Source organism: Agelaius tricolor, unplaced genomic scaffold, assembly GCF_023055355.1.
Source record: "Agelaius tricolor isolate 1412-34295 unplaced genomic scaffold, bAgeTri1.0.p SCAF_35, whole genome shotgun sequence".
Classification (NCBI taxonomy): domain Eukaryota; kingdom Metazoa; phylum Chordata; class Aves; order Passeriformes; family Icteridae; genus Agelaius; species Agelaius tricolor.
This window is the reverse complement of record NW_027269295.1, coordinates 3,488,436-3,508,906: the sequence shown is the minus strand read 5'-3', so window position 1 is coordinate 3,508,906 and position 20,471 is coordinate 3,488,436. Positions and strand designations below refer to the sequence as shown.

At 49.0% G+C, this 20,471-nt stretch overlaps 1 protein-coding gene across 1 annotated transcript in view; it reads right to left on the bottom strand.

The window, feature by feature from the left end:
- Positions 1-20,471, bottom strand: part of SEPTIN9 (septin 9) — a 165,142-nt gene that overhangs the window by 129,287 nt on the left and 15,384 nt on the right. Inside the window, exon 2 of the mRNA XM_071452605.1 lies at positions 5,512-5,568. Coding sequence (XP_071308706.1) covers positions 5,512-5,568 — 57 coding nt within the window. The remainder of the gene's footprint in view (positions 1-5,511; positions 5,569-20,471) is intronic.

The following is a 20,471-nucleotide window of genomic DNA, read 5'->3' as shown; positions in this document are numbered from 1 at the left end:
TGCACTTCCAAAAAGCACAGGGACAAGTTGTGGCTGATCCTCAGCCAGCTGCTGACGAGGCAGCAATGGGGCTGTGCTCTCTCTTTTTGGGTGGAAAAGCCCTGCCTGCCCTGCCCTGGCAGGCTGCCCCTGCTGCAGGCAGCGTCACAGCCACACAAAGGCTGTGAAACAGGAAAGCTGAGGCACCTGCTCCCCTCCCAGCCCTTTGGGAGCTCTCTGAACAAAGCACCTGAGGCACAAATAGCACTGGGCCAGAGCAGTGCTGCTGGAACACAGCTGGAAGGCAGGGTCCCCCCTGCCTTCACCTGTTGGGGAAGGTGAAACAGGAAAGGCTTATAAATGTTATTGCCTGGCAAAAGATTTTGAGAATATAGAAACTATAAGTGAGATTGAAATGAAAGCAAGCTTTGAGATACCTCAGTTACTGAACAACAGGAAAACAATGGCATGGCCAGCTGAAGGGAATTCCCTTTTGATGGAACAACACCCTCTGCTTGCAGACAGGCCCAAGGGTCAGAGCAGACCCTACAGCTTGGCAGAAGGGGCCCAAAGAGGAGTTTTTAGGGTTTAAAATGTAACACAGTATGGTAATGTAGTGATTCTTATAGGCTGTATGTAAATGCTATGGGATTTGTATCTTGTACTAGATTGGTTAGTGAGAATTAAAATATTCAACACAGAAGAAGATTTATGGTATTGTAACGGGAACTTTGCTCTCTTACTCTCTCACCCTCTCACCCTCTCACCCTCTCTCCCCCTCTCTTCTCTCAGTCCTGCTCTGAGCTGTGCCTGGCAGCTCCCAGCAGGGCCCTGCACCCAGGCCCTTTGCAATAAACCCCAAGTTCCAGTCCTGGCTGCAGAGATCTCTCATCTCCATCCATCCCCACCATCCTATCCCCCTGTCAACTCCTACATTCACCTGCACAGGGAAAATATGCTGGTTTAGCTAAATCACTAAACTCTGCCTTTCCATGGACCCTCTCCTTGTGTTACCCTTGCCAGGGAAGTTCCTTCCTCTTTAGCAAAAACTGAGTTGTAGGCTGGAAACAAATCAAAGTAGAGCACAGCTGGCTGCCCGAGAGGAACACGAGCTCTGTTCCTTCCACTCCAGCTGCTCTGGGCTCTTTTCTGGCTGAGTTGTGAACACACCACTGCTCCACATGGCAAATGTCAGCAAATATTTCTCTGCTTCAAATTCATCAGGTACAGTTATAGGAAAATGAAATGGAGTAACTTCCCTGAAACACCATTCCTAACTGCTGCACTCAGCACCTGCAGGGGTGGGACAGCATCCAGAGGGGCCTGGATGGGACAATGTGACCCTCAGGATGTTCAGCAGGGCCAAGGGCAGTGTCCTGAACCTGGATCAGGGCAATCCCAAGCACAGATGTCCTGGATTGCCAAGTAAATTGTATCTATTTGCCATCTGTGTGGCAGTTCTTCTGTTCAGTGGGCAGTTTTCCTTATCTCTTCCACACCCAATCCTCCCTCTGGGGAGACATCTGCTGATAACAGCTATGGAATGTCCCTGCATGGCTGATAAGAACTACAGCATCCCATTGGGAGATGTGAGCCCAGGGGGAGGAGCCAAGCATTCCTACCTGGATATAATCTGAGATTCTGGAACACCAGCACAGCTTCTCCACTGCATTTCCCAGAGGAACAGCAGCTGCCTCTTCTCCCACTGGATCTTCAGAGGCAGAGACTGCACCTTTCTCCAGGATCCCTGCTCCAGCAGAGCCACCCCTGACACTGCAGGAGGGCTGAGCCACAATTCCAATGGTTCTGCTGCCAGCACCCTGACCCACAGGGTGTCAGGCTGGGTTCTGACTCTGGCAGTGTTGTTTTGGTTCACTGCATTGATTATTTTATCTTTTTATTTTCTTCCCTAATAAAGAACTGTTATTCCTCCTCCCATATTTTTTGCCTGAGAGAATTATTTTCAAATTATTTGAAAATAATTTCAAATTTATAGTGATTCAGAGGGAGGGGGCTTACATTTTCCATTTCAGGGGAGGCTCCTTCCTTCCTTAGCAGACACCTGGCTTTCCAAACCAAAACAACAGGCTGGGCAGAGAAGGGACCAAGACTATTCCTTGGGGGGTTGGGATGTTGGTTGATGGCTCCATAAAACCCAGCACAGTGCTCAGCTGGCCCAGAAAGCCAAAGGTGTCCTGGGCTGCAGTGCAAGAATTGTGAGCTGCAGGTCAAGGGAGGGGATTCTGCCCCTCTGTTCCACTCCTCTGAGACCTCTTCCTGCAGAGCTGCCTCCAGCTCCGGGGCCATCAACACAAGGAGGGTGTGGAGCCCAGGAGAGAGTCCAGAGGAGGCCATGGAGATGCTCCAAGGGCTGGAGCCCTTTTGCTCTGGAGAGAGCTTGGGGTGACCTGGAGAAGGCTCCAGGGAGATCTCAGAGCCCCTCCCAGTGCCTGAAAGGGCTCCAGGAGAGCTGGAGAGGGACTTGAATCCCACCCCAGGGGTTCACCTGGGACTGCACTGCAGGTTTGAACCAAAGCAGCCCCACAGCCCTGGAGCTGAGCACTGCTGGATGCCCGCACCCCACAACCACTTCCAGAGGGACCAGGGCATCTGGGTGGCAGAATGAACTCTCCAAAAGAGGTCAGCATCAGTTCTGCAGGCTCCTACCCTCACTGCACACCCCAAGGCAGCACATGGGTGCCTGTAGAGCTCTCTGGATCCCAGGAGCTGGTGGCTGTGGAATTGTCACCCCTTTCTTTGTTTAGGGTGGCAAAGAGCCCAAAGCAACTGAGCCCCTTCTGCAACGCTTCGCTTGCAACCACTGCTCAGTCATCCCAACCCCAATTTATCTTTTACAGGAATAAAAGCTTCTGGGTGCAAGGCCAGATGTGCAGAGGGGAAAATTTGGACCTGGAACAAGGGGAAATTGAGCTGCAGTTATATGGAGTAATAAATATTTACTGCAATGTAAACTGAAGGACTGAACTGCTCATTTGATTTTTCAACTTGAAAAAAAAAAATTTAAATTTACAAGGTCTCTCACCAGAAAAGTGGAAAAGTATATAATTAGAGTCGAAGGAAAACAAGCTTGAACAAATGTGCTGTGTCTGTCAATGTGGATTCCCTACACCCCAGTTCCCTTTGGAGCTGCACCAATTCCCCCTTCTGTCCTGTCTGCACATGAGAGCAGGCAGTGCCAGGGCTGAGGCAGCAGCTTTGTTTGTGCATGTGCACAAGATAAACACACTCTGCACTCCAAACTGCCAGCTCTGTGCTGCTGGCCGAGTTTGGAAGCATCAGTTCTAAAATTCAGCTCAGCCCTCCCGGCCTTGCTGTCATGAACACAACAGTTTGTGTCACACTACACACCAAAACTCCCCAATAACCATCACTCAATGCATTTTTGCTGCCACTTAACACCAGTTTGGGTTGCTCTGACCATAATTCCATCCTCCCACTGACGATGGTGATGGCGCAGGGCTGTGCAGCTCCAGATGCCAGCAGCAGGGCAGTGCCACAGCCCCTGCCAACCCCTCCTGTGCCACAAATATCTGTCCCTGTGCTCAGGAGGGCCAGGCAGGCAGTGTCCCAGCTCCCAGGGTGTCCTAGTGCACGTTCAAGCAGCCATCCATGACTAATCCCCATCCCACACGTGCTGGTGGCTGCTTCCAGCAAAGCACTGAAGTCACTGCTCCAGGAAGACACCCCCAGGGTGGCTTTGTGCTGCCACCCACGCCGAGGGAAGAGCTGGAAAGCTCTGTTTTGATAAGCCCATCTGGGAGCTGAGGCAGGATGTGAGGGCTGAGAAGATGGATTGAAACAGCAAATCCAGCCTGGAGGGAGCAACTGGGTGGCAGAGAGACCAAGGGGACAGGAGAGGATGAAAGCTGAACTACGGGTGCTGAGGAGGTGAGTGGGGTTTGGGGGGCAGGGAGAAGAGAAAATGAGGCTGGAATTAGATGGTCCTTAAGGTCCCTTGTTGCATTCACATCCTCTGAGAAAATCCCTTTGCCCAGGAGTTTTCTCCTGGGAAGCTGAGAAGCCTCAGAGAAAAATGAAAACAATTCTTGTCTCATTTGCTTCTCCTGTGTTGTGCTCATGTGGAATGTGTTTGGAGATTGTTTACCCACAGGTGATTGTTCCATTGGATTCTGCTGTGAGTTGTTTTCACTCTTTGCCCAATCAGGCCAAGCTGTGTCAGGACTCTGGAAAGAGTCACGAGTTTTCATTATTATCTTTTTTAGCATTCAGTAAGTATCCTTGCTGTATTCTTTAGTATAGTTTAGTATAGTATTCTTTAATGTAATAGAGTATCATAAAATAATAAATTTGCCTTCTGAGAACATGGAGTCAAGATTCATCATTCCTTCCTTCCTTGGGGCTCCCTGCAAATTCAATTGTCCCTTCCAACCCAAACCATTCCAGGATTCTCACAGGCACTGCTCAGGGCACAGCTTTCAGGTTCTCTGCTGCTCCATTTTTCCCAGCTACGAAATAGGAACATCAATGACTTCTCAAGGGAAAAACCAAATAGGACAAGAATTATCTGTGCCCATCTTGTTGAAATGTACAGGTCGAATTGTCATTACCACAGGATTGGGTGGTATCAGAGAAGGAAACACAAAGGAACTTCTCAGTGGCACCAAAGCACCTGCTAATGAAGAATAATGTCTGGGATGCAGAAAGCACCTTGATGTGGAGACACACTGCTCCCCACAGGAATCTGAACCAGGGAGCAGCACAGGCTCATCACAGGGGCTGATACAGCCAGCAAAAGGGGCTACCAGCAGGAAAAGCCCAGATCTGGGCTGCTTCAGCTTCCCTTGGAGCATTCTAGATGAGAACAGTGACTTTTTCACTTGCAGACAAGCCCCAGGGGCAGCCCCAGCACGTGGCACACACAAACAAACAGAGCACACAGCCTCAGGTACTCCCAAGCACTGGGAATTCTGCTGCTGCTGCTTTCCTGAGGCTGGGAAACACCTTCTGCAAGAAAAACAAACCCTCCCACCTGCTTCCTTCTGAAGCAGAAGCAGCTTCCAAAACATTAAGCTGCAATTAGGGCTGCAAATTTAGCCACAAGCACTTATAATCCATAAATCTGCACATCCAATAAAAAATAACAGCTAAGGAGAGTCCAAAAGAGCTACTAATGACTAAAGTGGATTTCAACCACAGGCCATTCCTGCTTCCTGTTGCCCTGTGTTGAGTTGGGTTTGTAATTATTGTCTCTGGATCCATTATACAGTAAGGATTTTATATTCTCTCTCTTCATGGTTTGTTGGGGCTTTGAAAAATATATTTTAAAAAATGTATATATACACCTCACTGTTTTTTTCACATGTACTGCTTGCTTTCTCCAGCTCAGAGAGCTCTTCATTCATCAGCAGCAAACTTTGCCTTTCAAAGTACGGCAGAAAATGAGATTTCTGAGTGTCACCTCCTGCATTCCCTGTTTTCCTGTTCCCTATTTTTCCTTTTTTTTTAAAAATTGGATGAGGAGGTTTCAAAGGGAGAAATTCACACACTTACTCGGGCTTGTCTGGTCGCTGAGCCTCCGAAGTCTCCCGCTGGAGGTCCGGGTGATTCCTAAAGCAAGAACAAAGTTGGAATGAGTAGCCCACGTGAGTGTGGGGTGTGGAGTCACCTCCCTGCTACCCCTCTACGTCTGGCAAGGCACAGGAATCTGCTTTGTACAATCATCTCTCAGATCCAGGGAGAGTTGCACGTTATTTCTCTGGGTCTGAGAGTGTGAGCCCTGCTGTGGGGTCTGAGCAGGGGAACAGGGGCCACACCTTCTCTTCACACCAATTTCAGAGAGTCCTCAGGAATTCCCAGGTGCCTGCCTGCCTCCCAGACTCCAGGCAAGCCATGGCACCTGCTGACAACAACAACATTTCTAATCTATGATCAACTTGGTTCATTCCTCTGCCATTCCAGCTGCCTATTTGTAAAACAATGATTGCCACAGCACTCACTTCCCACTCAGCAAGACAAGAATTGTCCTTAAAATCCCCATTAGTTAAAACACAACCATGGACTTATGCCTCACTTTCTGGTATTTTACCTCAAAAGAAGTGGTAAATGCAATAAATGCAGTGAAGCATCTCAAGTGGGATGCTGGATCCTGAATTCCCCCCAAATGTTCTGATGTCCTGGGATGGACATTCCCAGAAGGTCTGGTAGCTCCAGATCATCATCAACTTTTTAAATTAATTAATTAATCCATCATCAGCTCATTTCATTTCTCTGCCATCCCAGCTGCCTGTAAAACAATGATTGCTACAGCACTCACTTGCCATTCAGGAAGAACCTGAATTCTCCTTAAAATCCCCATTAGTTAAAACACAGCCACTTGAAACTGCCCATGGATTTGTGCCTCAGTTTCTGTTTTTTTACCTCAATAAAAGTGGCCACAATAAATGCAGTGAAGCGCCTCAGGTGGGATGCTGTATCTTGGAACCCCCCCCAAGGGTTCTGATGTCCTGGCACGGACATTCCCAGGAGGTCTGGGGGCTCCCCAGCCCCTGGGGGTCCTGCTGGAGGAGCAGGATGGGGTCCAGGATGGGGTCCAGGGTGGACACCAGCTCCAGGGTCCATCACCTCGGGCAGCAGAAGCTGGAGCTGCCAAGCCACAGGAGCTCCTCAGCTCATTCCCAGCCCTGCCTCAGCTCACAAAAACCTTGGCTCAGGGTTTCTACCTGCAAACAGGTAAGAAACCCCCAGGATTTGAGGGTGGTGATGTCATTCAATTAAATTATTTAAATTGTCTTCTCACCATCTACCGGATCTGTTGGACGAGAAGCAAAGGGATTAAAACAGCAGGAATTTAAGATGCAGAACAGCTCTAAACTGTGGTTTGTAATGGAGTCACAACCCTACAAACCTTGTCAGCTAGAAGAGTGAATGATACAAGGAAAAAAATATATTAAAAATTAAATAGATATATATATAAAAATAGATATATATATAAAAATTAAATAGATATATATAGAAAAAATATATAGAAAAAAAGGCAGGAAAACTTTCATACCAGTAAGGCCTGGGATAGAGGGAGGGAAGGGAAAAGAACTGAGCTGCCTGGCAGCTGGAGATGGAAAAAGCATTTCATGCTCAGAAGCCTGTGCTTGTGTATATAAATTTATATAGATATATCTATATATATATATATATATGCACATGTGTGTTTGCTCTGCCCCTTTCCTTTTCCAACACAAAAAGCCTCTGTGCCTACAACGTGATGTGGCTGAACCACAGGGCTGCTCCTGGGAAAGGGAGACACAGGGAGAGCCCATGGGCAGCACCACCCAGAGCCATCCCCTGCTCAGAACGGGCCCTTGCCTGCCCCCAAAGAGCCAGAACCAGAGCCAGGACTGTGCACCCCACACAGGAGCACCCAGCCTGTCTGCTCAGGAGCTTTACCTGCACTGCAGCTGGGCAGGTTGGTGCTACACCCTTCAGCCAGCCTCACTTTGCATCACTGACAGCAGCACAAGGGCTGAAGCTTCTGGGAACTTGTGCTTTTTAAATGTTAAACATATTTTTGCTATTAAACCCAGTCCCTGAATCTTTTTTTCTTAATTCTTTTCTCCTCTCTAAATGCCTACTGCTTTTTTGGACTCTAGAAAGAATGAAAAGCCCTATTTCCTCTGCTGAACAGATTTTTAAACAGCTTTTCTTGAGCCAGGCTGCAAGAGCACTCACATCCCAGCTCTGCTCCATGCAGAGAGACAACACCTCTGAGTTCCCTGTGTGCACTAATTCCCAGATTTTCAAATTATTTTCTCCTCTCTAAATGCCTATTGTTTTTTTGGATGCTAGCAAAGAATGAAAAAACCCTATTGAATTTGCTGAAATAGATGTTTAAACAACTTTTCTTGAGCCAGGCTGCAAGAGCAGTCACATCCCAGCTCTGCTCTGTGCAGAGAGACGGCACCTCTGAGTTCCCTGTGTGCACTCAGTCCCTGAAAATTTTTTAAAATTATTTTTTCCACTCTAAATGCCTACTACTTTTCTGGATGCTAGCAAAGAATGAAAAAACCCAATTGAATTTGCTGAAATAGATTTTTAAACAGCTCTTCTTGAGCCAGGCTGCAAGAGCACTCACATCCTCACATCCCAGCTCTGCTTCATGCAGAGAGACGGCACCTCTGAGTTCCCTGTGTGCACTGATTCTCAGTCCCTGAAAATTTTTTAACATTATTTTTTCCACTCTAAATGCCTACTGGTTTTTTGGATGCAAAGCAAAGAATGAAAAGCCCTATTTCATTTACTGAAATAGATTTTTAAACAGCTCTTCTTGAGCCAGGCTGCAAGAGCAGTCACATCCCAGCTCTGCTCCATGCAGAGAGACAACACCTCTGAGTTCCCTGTGTGCACTATTTAAATTATTTTCTCCTCTCTAAATGCCTACTGGTTTTTTGGACTCTAGAAAGAATGAAAAGCCCTATTTCCTCTGCTGAACAGATTTTTAAACAGCTTTTCTTGAGCCAGGCTGCAGGAGCACTCATATCCCAGCTCTGCTCTGTGCAGAGACACCACACCTCTGAGTTCCCCGTGTGCAGGCAAGGTGCAGTGTTGAAATCCAGCTCTCAGAATGGCTCAAAAAGCAGAGAAAAGCAGCCCTGCTGGGTGGCAGGCTGAGGAATGCAGATCTGCAGCCATGCTGAGCTGGTTAGAACAGCCTTTCATGTTCAAAGCCTCATTCAGTCTGCGGCGGGGCAGGACGGAAGCTGAGCGAGGAGCTCACAAGCTTGGACAGGATCACATCTAGGAAATCAGCTTTATTCCCTTCAGCAACCACTTCAGCAGTGGAAAAACACACACAGGACTTGGAGCATCCAGCACAGCCATCAGAGCATCCATGCCCTGGCTGAGCCTGTGGTTTTTATCCTTTCTGAGGGTTTGTTTGGGTGCCCTGACTCCCAGGTTTTCTCTGGGGAGCTGGAATTACCATTCTCACCCTTTTCTCAACGAGCTGAGTTGATTTGTTCTGTGTTGGAGGCAGCATTAGAGGAGGTTTTTCTGACAGCTGTTGCTTCACTGCCTGTTAACAACATTAATAATACATAATAATGCTGTTTATCCTCTCTCAGACAAAGGGAAAATGAGGAGTAAACATGAAATTCATCCAGGCAGCCCAATACCTACACAGCAAATCTAGAGAGAGGAGGGAGAGCTGCAGAACCTGAGCCAAGCTTGCTATCTGTGATGCCCCATGCCCCTCCAGAGGGAGGATCCAGACACAGTCCTGGAAAGCAGATAAACAGCAGGAAAAGCTGGCAGCCTGGCAAAAAAATAGAATAAATAACAAGCAAGAAACAGCTAAAAATATGCTGCTGTGAACACACTGCCAAGAAGCCAGGGAGGGGGCAGGAGCAGAGAGCATCAGCTGCTGAGCCTGTTCTGGGGTTACCTCTATTTATAGCCTGGGAGCAGCAGTTTGAGCCCCAGGTTGGAGCTGGAAATGAAAATGAAACATTTCCAGTGCAGACAGAGTGTCTGTGAGCCCTCCCTCAGTGCCCTGCAAACGCCCTCCAGCCACGCTGGAAAGGCCCTGGAGCACACTGGACTGGGAGCCACGGTGCAATGTGTTTTATTTAGCTGAAATTGGGAATTCTCCCCCTTGTTCCCACCAGGAGGGATCCAGAAGGGAAGAACCCAACAGTTAAAAATCAGTCAGGCCAAGAGTGGCTCGTTCAGTGCCGCCGATGTGCCTCAGCAAACAAAGCCCAGCTCAGCCCCACCTTGGCTCACTCTGAGCAAGTGTTTTCCCCATTTTTTATAATCAATGACTAATTCCCTCCAGATCCACGGGCTGGGGCCATATGGCCCAGCAGAAAGGCAGCAGCACCCAAAACCTCTGGGCTTCTCTGGGGTCTCCTTCACGACTGGCAAAGCCCAGAATGGCCCCTATGACTGTGTCAGTGCCAGGCTCACTTTTTAATTGCTCCCTCCAGACAATATTGGACCAGGTTTTCTACTGTTCTGTGCTTCTTGCAGCTGCTGATGTAACACAATGGGTGCAAAGTGCAGCATTCACATTCTCTGGAAAAATCCCTTCGCCCAGGATTTTTCTCCTGGGAAGCTGAGAAGCCTCAGAGGAAAAGAAAAACAATTCTGATCTCATTTGCTTCTCCTGTGTTGTGCTCATGTGTGGAATGTGTTTGGAGATTGTTTACCCACAGGTGATTGTTTCATTGGATTCTGCTGTGAGTTGTTTTCACTCTTTGGCCAATCAAGGCCAAGCTGTGTCAGGACTCTGGAAAGAGTCACAAGTTTTCATTATTATCTTTTTTAGCATTCAGTAAGTATTCTTTCTGTATTCCTTAATATAGTTTAGTGTTCTTTAATGTAATAGAGTATCATAAAATAATAAGTTTGCCTTCTGAGAACATGGAGTCAGATTCATCATTCCTTCCTGCCACGGGGCACCCCACAAATAAAAGCATCCCAGTAGAGCATCCCAGTACTGAAATGGGAGCTCCTTCTGGGTGCTCACCCTACTGCAGGGGATGGAATCCAGGTTGTCTGGAGAAATCTCCACTGGGACTTTTCTAGCTGAGATGGCTGAATCTGCACCTAGAGCTAACCAGGGAATTGCCAGAGATGTTCATCTCCAACAAAGTCAGTGCATGCATTCTCCAGAACACACCAGTTTTTGGATGATACACTCCAAACCTTCTGGGTACATGTGTAGGAATGTGCCCCCTGTTGACAGAGTCACCAAATCATCCTTTGTCTCCTTAAAAAGGCAAAAAGCCCAGAAGTTCCTCTCCTCAATTTGGTAAAAAGACACCTCATAGGACCTTTGGGACTTCACCTCAAACCTAGAGCTACCCAACTGGAGAGAGGCCATAAAGTCCTGCCTGAGCAATTCTGTAGAAAAAGAAGAGAACAAAGGAAATAATCACTTTTGTAGGGTGTTTTTAGCAGGAGCAAGAACCTCTTGCCCCTGGCTCGGTTTTTCTCTGTAAGACCTTTGTTATTTTGCCTTTTATTAAAACCTTTCTGTTTCCAACACTGCCTCAGAAGCCATCCTGCTGATTTTATGCCATTTGGGGTAGCTGGGCTATCTCAGGTGTGATGGATTCTCTGAGAGCTCATAGACCTGGCTGAAGGAGAAAACCCATCATACATTGTACCAGTGAAGAGAGCCCACGTGAGATTGATTTTCTCCTCACTGTAAGCCATCCATGCTGATATAAAACCCAAGAGGACAAGTGAGCAGTTCCCATTATCAACAGAAACCACGCAGAGAGGACAAACAATGCGGGATGCGGCTCAGGAACTCGCTCTCTCTACACAGTCCAGTAAAAACCCAAACCAAACAAACAAAAGAACCCAAGCCAAACAAAGGTGGTGATGGGAAGGGATGGGCCAAAGCAGCAGGAGCCATCCCACGCTGTGCTGGAGTCAGCAAAGAGGCACCAGCTCATCAGTGTGGCCCTTGCTTCTGTTACATGTATTGGCTGCAGGGTCTGAGGTCGGATAATTCAGCTTCTTTCTCCACCAGCACAGCACTGCAGGGTGTCCACACAGCACTGGAGGTGTCTCCATCCAGGAACAGAGCTGCTCTGGACATACCCACAGCCCTCCTGGCTTCCTGGGGTGTACAGCTCCAGGAAAATCACAGAGCCACCTCGGGAAGGTTCCAGCTCTGGGGTGCTGAGGCCTTCTCGGGAGTTTGGTTGTTAATTGCAGCCCTGAGATTGTGAAAGGCTCTGTTTCGGCCCGCGTGTCCAAAGAACAAGCTGGAGTTCTTCAGTTTTCATTCTTAAAGTTGTTTATTATTTCTCATCTATAAAATTTTTCTCCCTGCCCAGCCGAGGTGCACTCAGCAGGGCAGGCAGTGTCACTCTGACCGCCCTCAGGGTGGTGTTGTCTTTTTATACTACAAACTACGTACAACATATTTACAATTACTTCCCAATACCTATCACCTATGTTAGACAGTGAACTTCTATTCCAAACCAGTTCCAAAGTGCCAGCATCACAGCAGAAAATAGAGGTAGAGAAGAAGAAGAAGAAGGACTGGACACACCCAAGTCCCTCCATCTTGTCCCCAAAACTCCCATTCTAAAAATCCCAAAATCTACCTTTTCACCCGGTGATCATTTTATTATTACATTATTTAAACTTCTGTGACTTTCATGCCCTCATACAAAGCTGGTAATTTGCTCCAGGGGTCAAAATCAAATCCCCAGGTGTTCTGGGCTGTGTGCCAGGGTCTCTGAGCCCTCTGGCAGGGGTCCCAGCAGCTCTGGACACCCAGAGGGATGCACTGAGTTCCAACAGGGGCTCCTCAGCAGAACAACCCTTCAGAGGGGTCACAGCACCTCCCCACCAGCAGCAGCTTTTGGAGCACAGGCTGGCAGGGCTGACTGCCCCAGGGCAGGACCTGCAGCCCCTGTGCACTGCACACCCCCAGCCCCATCTCCTCCACCCCATCCTGCCCTCTGCCATCCCCCCAGGCCCTCCTGTGTCACCTAGGAGCACATAGGGGACAGCAAGGCTGTCACTGCCCTGCCCAGTGCCAGTGCAGACTGCTGGGACAGGGTTCTCCCCTCTTTGTCCATTGTGCAGGTCCATCTCAACACTCCCAGACCTCTCAGGGTGGGCAATCCCTCTTGCTGTACCCATGGCACGGTGCCATCCAGAGAGTGGGCAGGGAATTACCTTCACTGACAGCTGCAGCTCACCCAGACAGGCTCTAAAAGCTCCAGGGATAAAAAAGAGTGACTGGGGAAGGTCTGGAGCTGCTGACAGGAGGAAATCCCACCCATGGGTTGATCCACAGTGCATAGTCACTGCCTCCATGGCTCCTCCAGTGCTGCAGGCTGAGCTGCAGAGCTGCAGTGCTGGCACAGGACATCCCCTCTGGAGGCACAGCCTGCACATGGAGGGGTCACTGGAGACAGCTGGGGACACAGGGGCTGCAAGGGAGGGACATCTGGGTGCAGATCAGCAAAGGAAGAAGAATCTCTATGGCTCTGAGTCCAGTGAGCCACACAATTACAGCTTCTCTTCCATTAGCTTGAAATCCACTTGCAACATTAACCTCAAAAGGAATACAGTTTAAAAAAAAAAAAAAAGGGAAAAAATTCATGTTCATTTCCAATACTAATCAGAAACACGCACTGAAGAATAAAAGACACTTTTCCAGATTCTGTGTAACAGAAACTCTTTACAAAGGAGCTGAGCACAGCTAGAAAAATAAAAAAAAACCTTAAACCCTAGTGCATGGTTTCATTCTGGATCAAATATCTCTGGCAGCAAAATGAGATTTCACCAGGATGGAGAGATGCTGGTGGGGTGGAGATGCTGGAGGGATGGAGGGAGGGATGCTGAGGCCAAAGAGCATTGGTTGCAGACTCAGAAGTGCTCCACTACCTTCTCCAACACAGCCTAGATGCACCAACAAGCTGTGTCCAGGTCCAAGGCTGAGCACAGACAGCCTAAAACACCCCCAATTTCCCTCCAATGGGAGCTGGAGCCACACAGCCCTGCTCACCAGCACACAGAGCCACGAGTTCACATTTAAAAAGAGCCCAGCCTGAGTCAAAATCACCCTCAAGGAAACCACCCTCAAATGGAAACCACAGGAAAACTGGCATTAGCAAGATGCATGTATTCCTACCACAACACTTTACTTCAGCAGGTGCCAAAAGCAGCCTAACACTAAAAAAATGTTCCAAAAGCTTGTGCTGATGATAAGAGGCAGCAAGAACTCGGGCCTCAGGTTTTGGGGGGTTAGAAAGGCTTCCCCAGGGCCAGCAGTGCTCTGGCCACAGCAAGGAGCTGTCAGGGAGAAGGGCCAGTCCTGCACATGGTGGGAGAGGGTGACAGGAGACACAGCACTTCAGCCTCGGCTCAAATGTAGTCTTTGATTCAAGTTGTTAACTCAAATTAAACTGCAGTAATTCTCAGGAAATCAATTTTTGCATCCATAAAGCTTAAGGCCAGAAAATTGCCTTGGCTGACCCCAAAACCCCAGAGCACACACTTCTGTCTGGTCAGTGGATTCAAGCTCGTGCTTGAAATAAGTCTTGGCTTTTTGGAGAAATCCAATTTCAGTGTCAAGACTTAAACATTGGAGTGATTTCAAGTGCTTTGGCAAGTTGTTCAAGAGCTAAAATGGCCTTCAAACAACACAGAGACTCCCCCTTCTCCCCATGAGTTTATTCTGAGGTGAGTAAGCTCAGTCTTCAGATATTCACTTCATAGAAATAACAAGATCATTTCACCACCCCTCCTGATCATCTGTTCTTTACTGACCACAAATTCCTCACAGCTGATACTCATTCAGAGATAGGCTGGACAATCATGAAAGCACCAAGAAAAAGATTAGCACAAGCAGTTTTTCATACATAATAAAGTGTGTTAGTCATCATCTGTGATCTTTCTGGTTGGAGAGTTCCAGTAATCTGGGCAGTGGTGAAGGTGCCACGTCACCACAGCAGATGACTTGTGCAGATGAATATTCACACCACCAATGTCCACACAAATTGGGAAGAGACTGCAAAAATGAGTCTTTTATACGTGCTGTCAGCTCTGCTGGCTTGGGGGATTCTTTCACTCAGCAGCAGGAGGCAAGGGGAAAGGGTTTGTGTGGGAATAAAAACGGCTCTCCTGAAGCTCTGCTGGTTGGGGATGGGCCTGGTAGCCACCATCAGGTCTAAAATCCCTCCAGGTTCACTGCTTGGAGTTCACTGCTGATGCCAACCAGATTCCCAGAGATCTCCTCCCTCTCAATTTTCTCTGTCTTCACCACCCTCCTCGCTTGCTCACAAGTCCTTATCTGCCAAAATCCAACAGAGAGAAGCAAGACCCAAGAACTGGACTCAATGAACAGGTACCTCGTGGCATTTTCACTAAATGAGGAGGTTTTGAGCTTTTAAAGTCATGGCAAGAGCAGCTTGGACCTGGTCCCATCTGCAGGACCTGCAGCATCCCAGCAGAGGTGGGAAGGAGGGAAAGCATCTGAACCCATCCAAGCTGCAGCCTTGCTAAAGAAGGAAATAACTCTCACTTTAATCGTCAAACTCTTACATTAACCAGCTGCCACAAGAGCTCCAGCAAGCTAGAAACATGTTGATTGATTAACACTAATAATACAAGTGTCCCCAGGAGCCTGAGTGGACAAGGGATAAGGCTCAGCACTCAGAGCACTATGGAAACAAAGGGAAAACAAATAATCAGTGCTCATCCTTCACCCTCCAAAACCCCCCAACACTCACAGCTTCCCTCACCTCCCTCCCTCAGGTTCATGTGGCAATGGCCATGGATTAGCTGGAGAAAACCACGGGCAGATTTGAAGGAGGGGAAAGGAATTTTAAAACTCCAGTGTGGTATTTCCATATGGATCAAATACCCCTGAGGCACCCCACAGCTCTGCTCCCCACTCCCCCAGGCCTGCAATGCTGCAAAGTCCTGCAGCAAACCCCCCAGCCCAGTGTCTGCCCCTCTGCTCTGCTCTGCACCATGTGCAGCTCCAGCACACAAAGCAGCAACGTGGTACTTCAGGTTAAAAACAAAATAAAATTTAAAAAATCATCCTTACTTAGAGCTTAAATCAATTTCTTGCCATCTTCCTATAACCTCAATGCAATCACTTTTTTTTTTTTTCTCTCAGCCCCAGTGACTGCTCACAGCTTCCCTGCTCATTTCACACACACAAAACTCCCAAAATTGTGTTTCAGAGGGTCCCCCTGGCAACAAACACCACTGGATTTATCAAGGGAGCCCTGCAAGCCTGGGGCTGCCATTGGGATGGAATACAGACCCCTTCTGTTGGCCAGGCTCTGCAAGGCAAATGTTGATTTTTCCCAGAGAGGGGTGGGGACGTGCAAGGGAGACAAGCCCAGAACAAAGAGGCAGCAGCTCAGTGGCTGAAGGGCAGCAGACCACAAAGGGCAGGGGTTAAGGGCTCTCCTGAGCCTGGGTGACCCACGGGGGGACCCACGGGGTCAGGACACCCAGAGCAGCCCCAGACACTTTGGAACACCCAGCCCCAGTGAGAACTGCAGCAGAAGCAGGGCAGCCTTTGGGTCTGAGAGCAGCGTCTGACTCTGCAGATGCTGCAGAGGGAAAAGCTCAGCCTGGGCTTTTCCTTGGGTGCAAGTCCCAGTTTCACCCCAAAGTGTCCTTTTCCTTCCTCCCCATCAGAGGTGCCCCACCACAGCCAGGTAACACCTGGGTGAAGGAGCCAGCTCCAGGCCAAGGGGCAGCCAAGGGCCCCTGGTCACTGAATCCCTTCCCAGCCAGAAACTCAGATGAAAATTCAGGGTAAAGATCCACAAACTGCCTGGCCACTCGTTCAAGAACAGGCTGCCTTGGAGGAGTACCAGGATCAAGCAGACAATGGCCACTCTTCCCTCCACACAGATAAATACATTCTAAATGTGCTTCAGGCTGCAAACACTGCCAGAGCCCTCCCACCTGAGCAGCCCCAGGGCAGCAGCAGCCTGAACACACCCTGAGCACCACTCAGCTCACACAGTGATGCCCCTGGGGTGCTCTGATGCTGCACAGAATTGCCTGAAAGTCAGAAAGCCCAAACTCCCAAGTGAGGTTCAGCAGCTCCCTACACCACAACCCTGAGCTCAGAATGGCAGTTTCTCCTCTGGGACACCATAAATGCACATTTATCTTTGTCCCCAAGCCCAGCCACATCTCGATTCTCTGCTCCTGTGAGCTGATGCTGCCCTGGGCAGATGCTGAGGTGGGAGGACCAGCTCAGCCATGGGGCAGAGCCAGCTGCAAGCAGAGGAGTCAGAGCTGCTCAGCCACCATCAGCACTCCAACATGACTCCCTGCACGTAGTTTTCCTCCTCCACATACCCTTCCCTGCCTGTAAAATGAGGTGTCAAACACTTCCCCTGGTCAGAGGAGCTGCAGGGATATGTTATTTAATGTTTTTACATTTTAGCTGTACTTTAAAGAATGACTCAGACACTATCTATAGATTCCTGAGATAATGTCCGCTGTCCTTAAACTGGAGAGAAGGGAAATTACAATTTGAGACTACAATGAAGCCCTGGCCTCATAGAATTGAGGGTTTTCTCCTATTAATTCTACCTCAGAAGTAGCCAAGGCAACCCAGCCTCATAAACTAATAACATTCTTTGGTGTTTTTCCTTGTATCTTGCAATTATATTTAATAGTGGCCGCAGCAGGGAAGTTGGAAGAGAACTTCAGCCAAACTTGGGACATATTTGAGTGCCTAATGCTGCAGATCAGCTTTCACTGGAGTTTGCAGAAGTGCCTTTACAAACTTCAGTATAATTCCATCTGGATTTTACAGGATGACCCTCCAACCACTCGTGTAGCTGCTTTTGGGACCATGGTTGTTCTTTCTGACTTGGAGATGGAAGAGAGAGCTCAGTCTCTGAGGGGCCAGTCAACTCCAAGATTAAATTTCTTGTGTGCTCCCCTTCTGCCCCCCAGACTCTCTCTAAAAACCATTTCAAGGCATTTGATGATGAAAGGTTCTCAGAAGTCCCCATGGCCCAGAATCCATCTGAGATCCCCAGCACAGAAACAAGATATGGAATCAATAAGTGCCAATATCCTGTTGGGTTGTCCTTTAAAATCTTTGTAAGGGACAAGGGGCAGGCACTGATCTTTTATCTCTGGTGAGCAGTGAGAGGACTCAAGGAAACAGCAAAAACTGTGCCAGGGGAGGCTTAGGTTGGGTATTAGGAAAAGAGTTTTCATCCAGAGGGTGGTGGGGCACAAACAGGGTCCCCAGGGCATGGTCATGGCCTCAACCCAGCCAGAGCTCAAGAAGAGTTTGGACAATGTTCTCAGGCACAGGGGGGATTTTGGGGCTGTCCTGTGCAGGGCCAGGAGTTGGACTTGATGAACATTGTGTGTCCCACCTCAGAATATTTTTTGATTCTATGAATAAAATAATTCTAGACCCAGCACCTCCCTTTCTGCCAAGCTGCGCTCTAGAGCAGAGCAGCAGGAAAATTAGCAATGGGTTCATTTAAATAAAGCCCAGGTATAAAAACTACCACTCTATGCTACTCCATGATTACACACAACTCTCTCCAGGCACCAAGAGGTCCCAATGCAACTCCTTCCTCTCATGGGCTTCTCCAGCTGCCAGCAAGGGAAGAGCAAAGCACCTGGCACCACCAACCAGCCCAGCCTGGCAAAAGGCAGCGTGAAATCACTCCTGGCACAGGTGAAAACCATCCCAAGTCACGGAGCAGTGCCTGCAGCCTCTGAGGAAGCCTTTCTGGAGAGAAAGAGGGCTCACACAGGAGGCACAAAGCCTATTCTGTGGGTCTGGTGAAAGGCAGCATTGTCCGTGGAACGTGGTGCGCTCGGTGTAACGGAGCTGGCAGCGGAGCCCTGGGCCCCATCCAGAACCCCCCCCAGTCACTCACCCCAACAATCCAGATGCTCAGTCTCCACTATGCAAATCCTTGCCACAAAAAAGGCACTTGCTGCCACTCCTGAGTGACCCAAACCCTGGTGCACTGACCCTGGCACTGCCGAGCCCCCGCGCTGCGCCACGGAGGGATTCCAGAGGGTGTGATGTCCTGAGAAGGCTGGCCTAGAACAGAGGCTGGACAGAGCTAAAGAATAAAATAGGGATTTATTAAAAGGAGCTCCTCAATGGGCAGCACAAGAGCCCAGCCAGGGCTGCACCCAAGATGAACCAAAATGGTCCCAAAATGCACGGCCGGGCACGGGGTCTCTCACTGTGATCAGTTCTGCTCCATTTGCATCTTGCAGTTCATTGTCCCATTCCAGCTTTAGCCCATCCAGTCCCATCCTTGTTTTTCTCTCTCCAGCCCACGGTGTTTGTGCTCTTGGGCTGAGATTTGGATCATTTGTCCTTGGTGCCCAGCTGGAGCAGGAATTGTTTTGTCTCCTTGCTCTGTGCACAGAGCTCAGCATCCCCTGATGTGAACCCAGACCCACACACTAAAGCAGCACAGAATCTGAAAAATAAAAAAGCTAAACCTGAGGTATCAGGTGGAGCTCCTGAACAGGCACCTTGTGCCATAAGGAGTGAACCACCCCGTACCCTGGGGCATGCACAGCCTGCTGCCAGCCACACCTGAGAGCTCCTTCCCTGTCTGGAGGCTCAGGTCACTTCTGATGGCCCCAACACCATGGCCAGAGCTCATTACAGGAGCTGACCTTCCACAAACAGCATCTTCTGCAGCCTGAGCACTCCAGCACCTCCTGTCCAGAGGGGATCCATGGCACTGCCCCATCCCTCCAGCCCAAACCACCTTTTGTAGCCCTGGCAGGAGCATCAGCCAGGCAGGGCCCTCCCTCCCCTCCCCGAGCTGCAGGACTGACATGGGGCCAAGGCAGGATGCTCTGGGGGCTGTCAGAATTCCACCCTTATCTCCAGAGGCTGAGATCATGAGCAGAAAATGTTTCTCTGTTGCCTCAGCCAGCTTCCTGTTGGCACCCCTCTTCCTCTCCACTGAAGCACCTCTCTGTGAGCAGTTTCAGAGCCAGAGAAGAGCATTTTTCCTGTCTGAGACATCAGATTTGTGACAGTGCCTGTCCTTAGCATGCCCCAGCTGCTCCCCAGCCAGCTGTGCCCTGAGCAGGCCAGGGAGAGCAGCCCCAGCTGCAGGGGGATGCTGCTGCCACACCAAGCAGCCACCACACGTTTGATCCTTCCTTCAGCCTCCTGCTTTAGTGCCTGCAGGAAGGATGGGATCAGAACCCGAGATCCCCAGAGGGTTTGGCTCCTCACCCCAGCAGTACCTGGAAGCCACAGCCACCAGGAGCTGGGCTCTGCAGCCCTGAGTCACCTCCAGCCCCACATGGAGGGGGAAGATGTGGAATCTTCGGTTCTTTATTGCTAAGGTTGGGATTAAATGCACAAGATGGAATTTCTTGTTTGGACTCAGATGTCTGTTAGTCCTTATCTATGTTTCAGTCTCACAAACCCTGAGTTCTACAGCACTTCACTCTAACAAACTAAAAAATGGAGCCCTCTCTTTCTGTATAAGGCCTTTTAAGGATAAACTGTCCAATTAGGAAATGACACCTCAATTATTTTTACTTTTAACCCAATAACCAACCACCCATGGCCCACAATGTGGACTTTTTTATCCAATTACACAAAACCACCCAAAGCCATGGAGAAGAAGGTGAAGAAGAAGGAGAAGAAGAAGGTGAAGAAGAAGGACCAGCCTCTGCCCTAAAACCTCCATCTTGCTTTATATATATTACCATATTCTAAACCCTTAGACTCTAAGTTTCCCATCCTGTGATATCACACACTTCTATTCAAACTCCACACCCACAATCCCAGTTCTGTCATTCCATTTTGGAAGCTTCTCCACAGCCTCAGGTCAGTGCAGTGTTCTCTTGGGGGTCAGTGCCTGGCAGCACAGAAAGTCTGAAATTCTCTGCAGCATTCAGGGTTCCAGCAGGAGGATGGGGTGAATCATCTGCTGGAGAGAGGCTGCAGGGACCAGCTCTGATTCAGAGATACTTTGAGATGG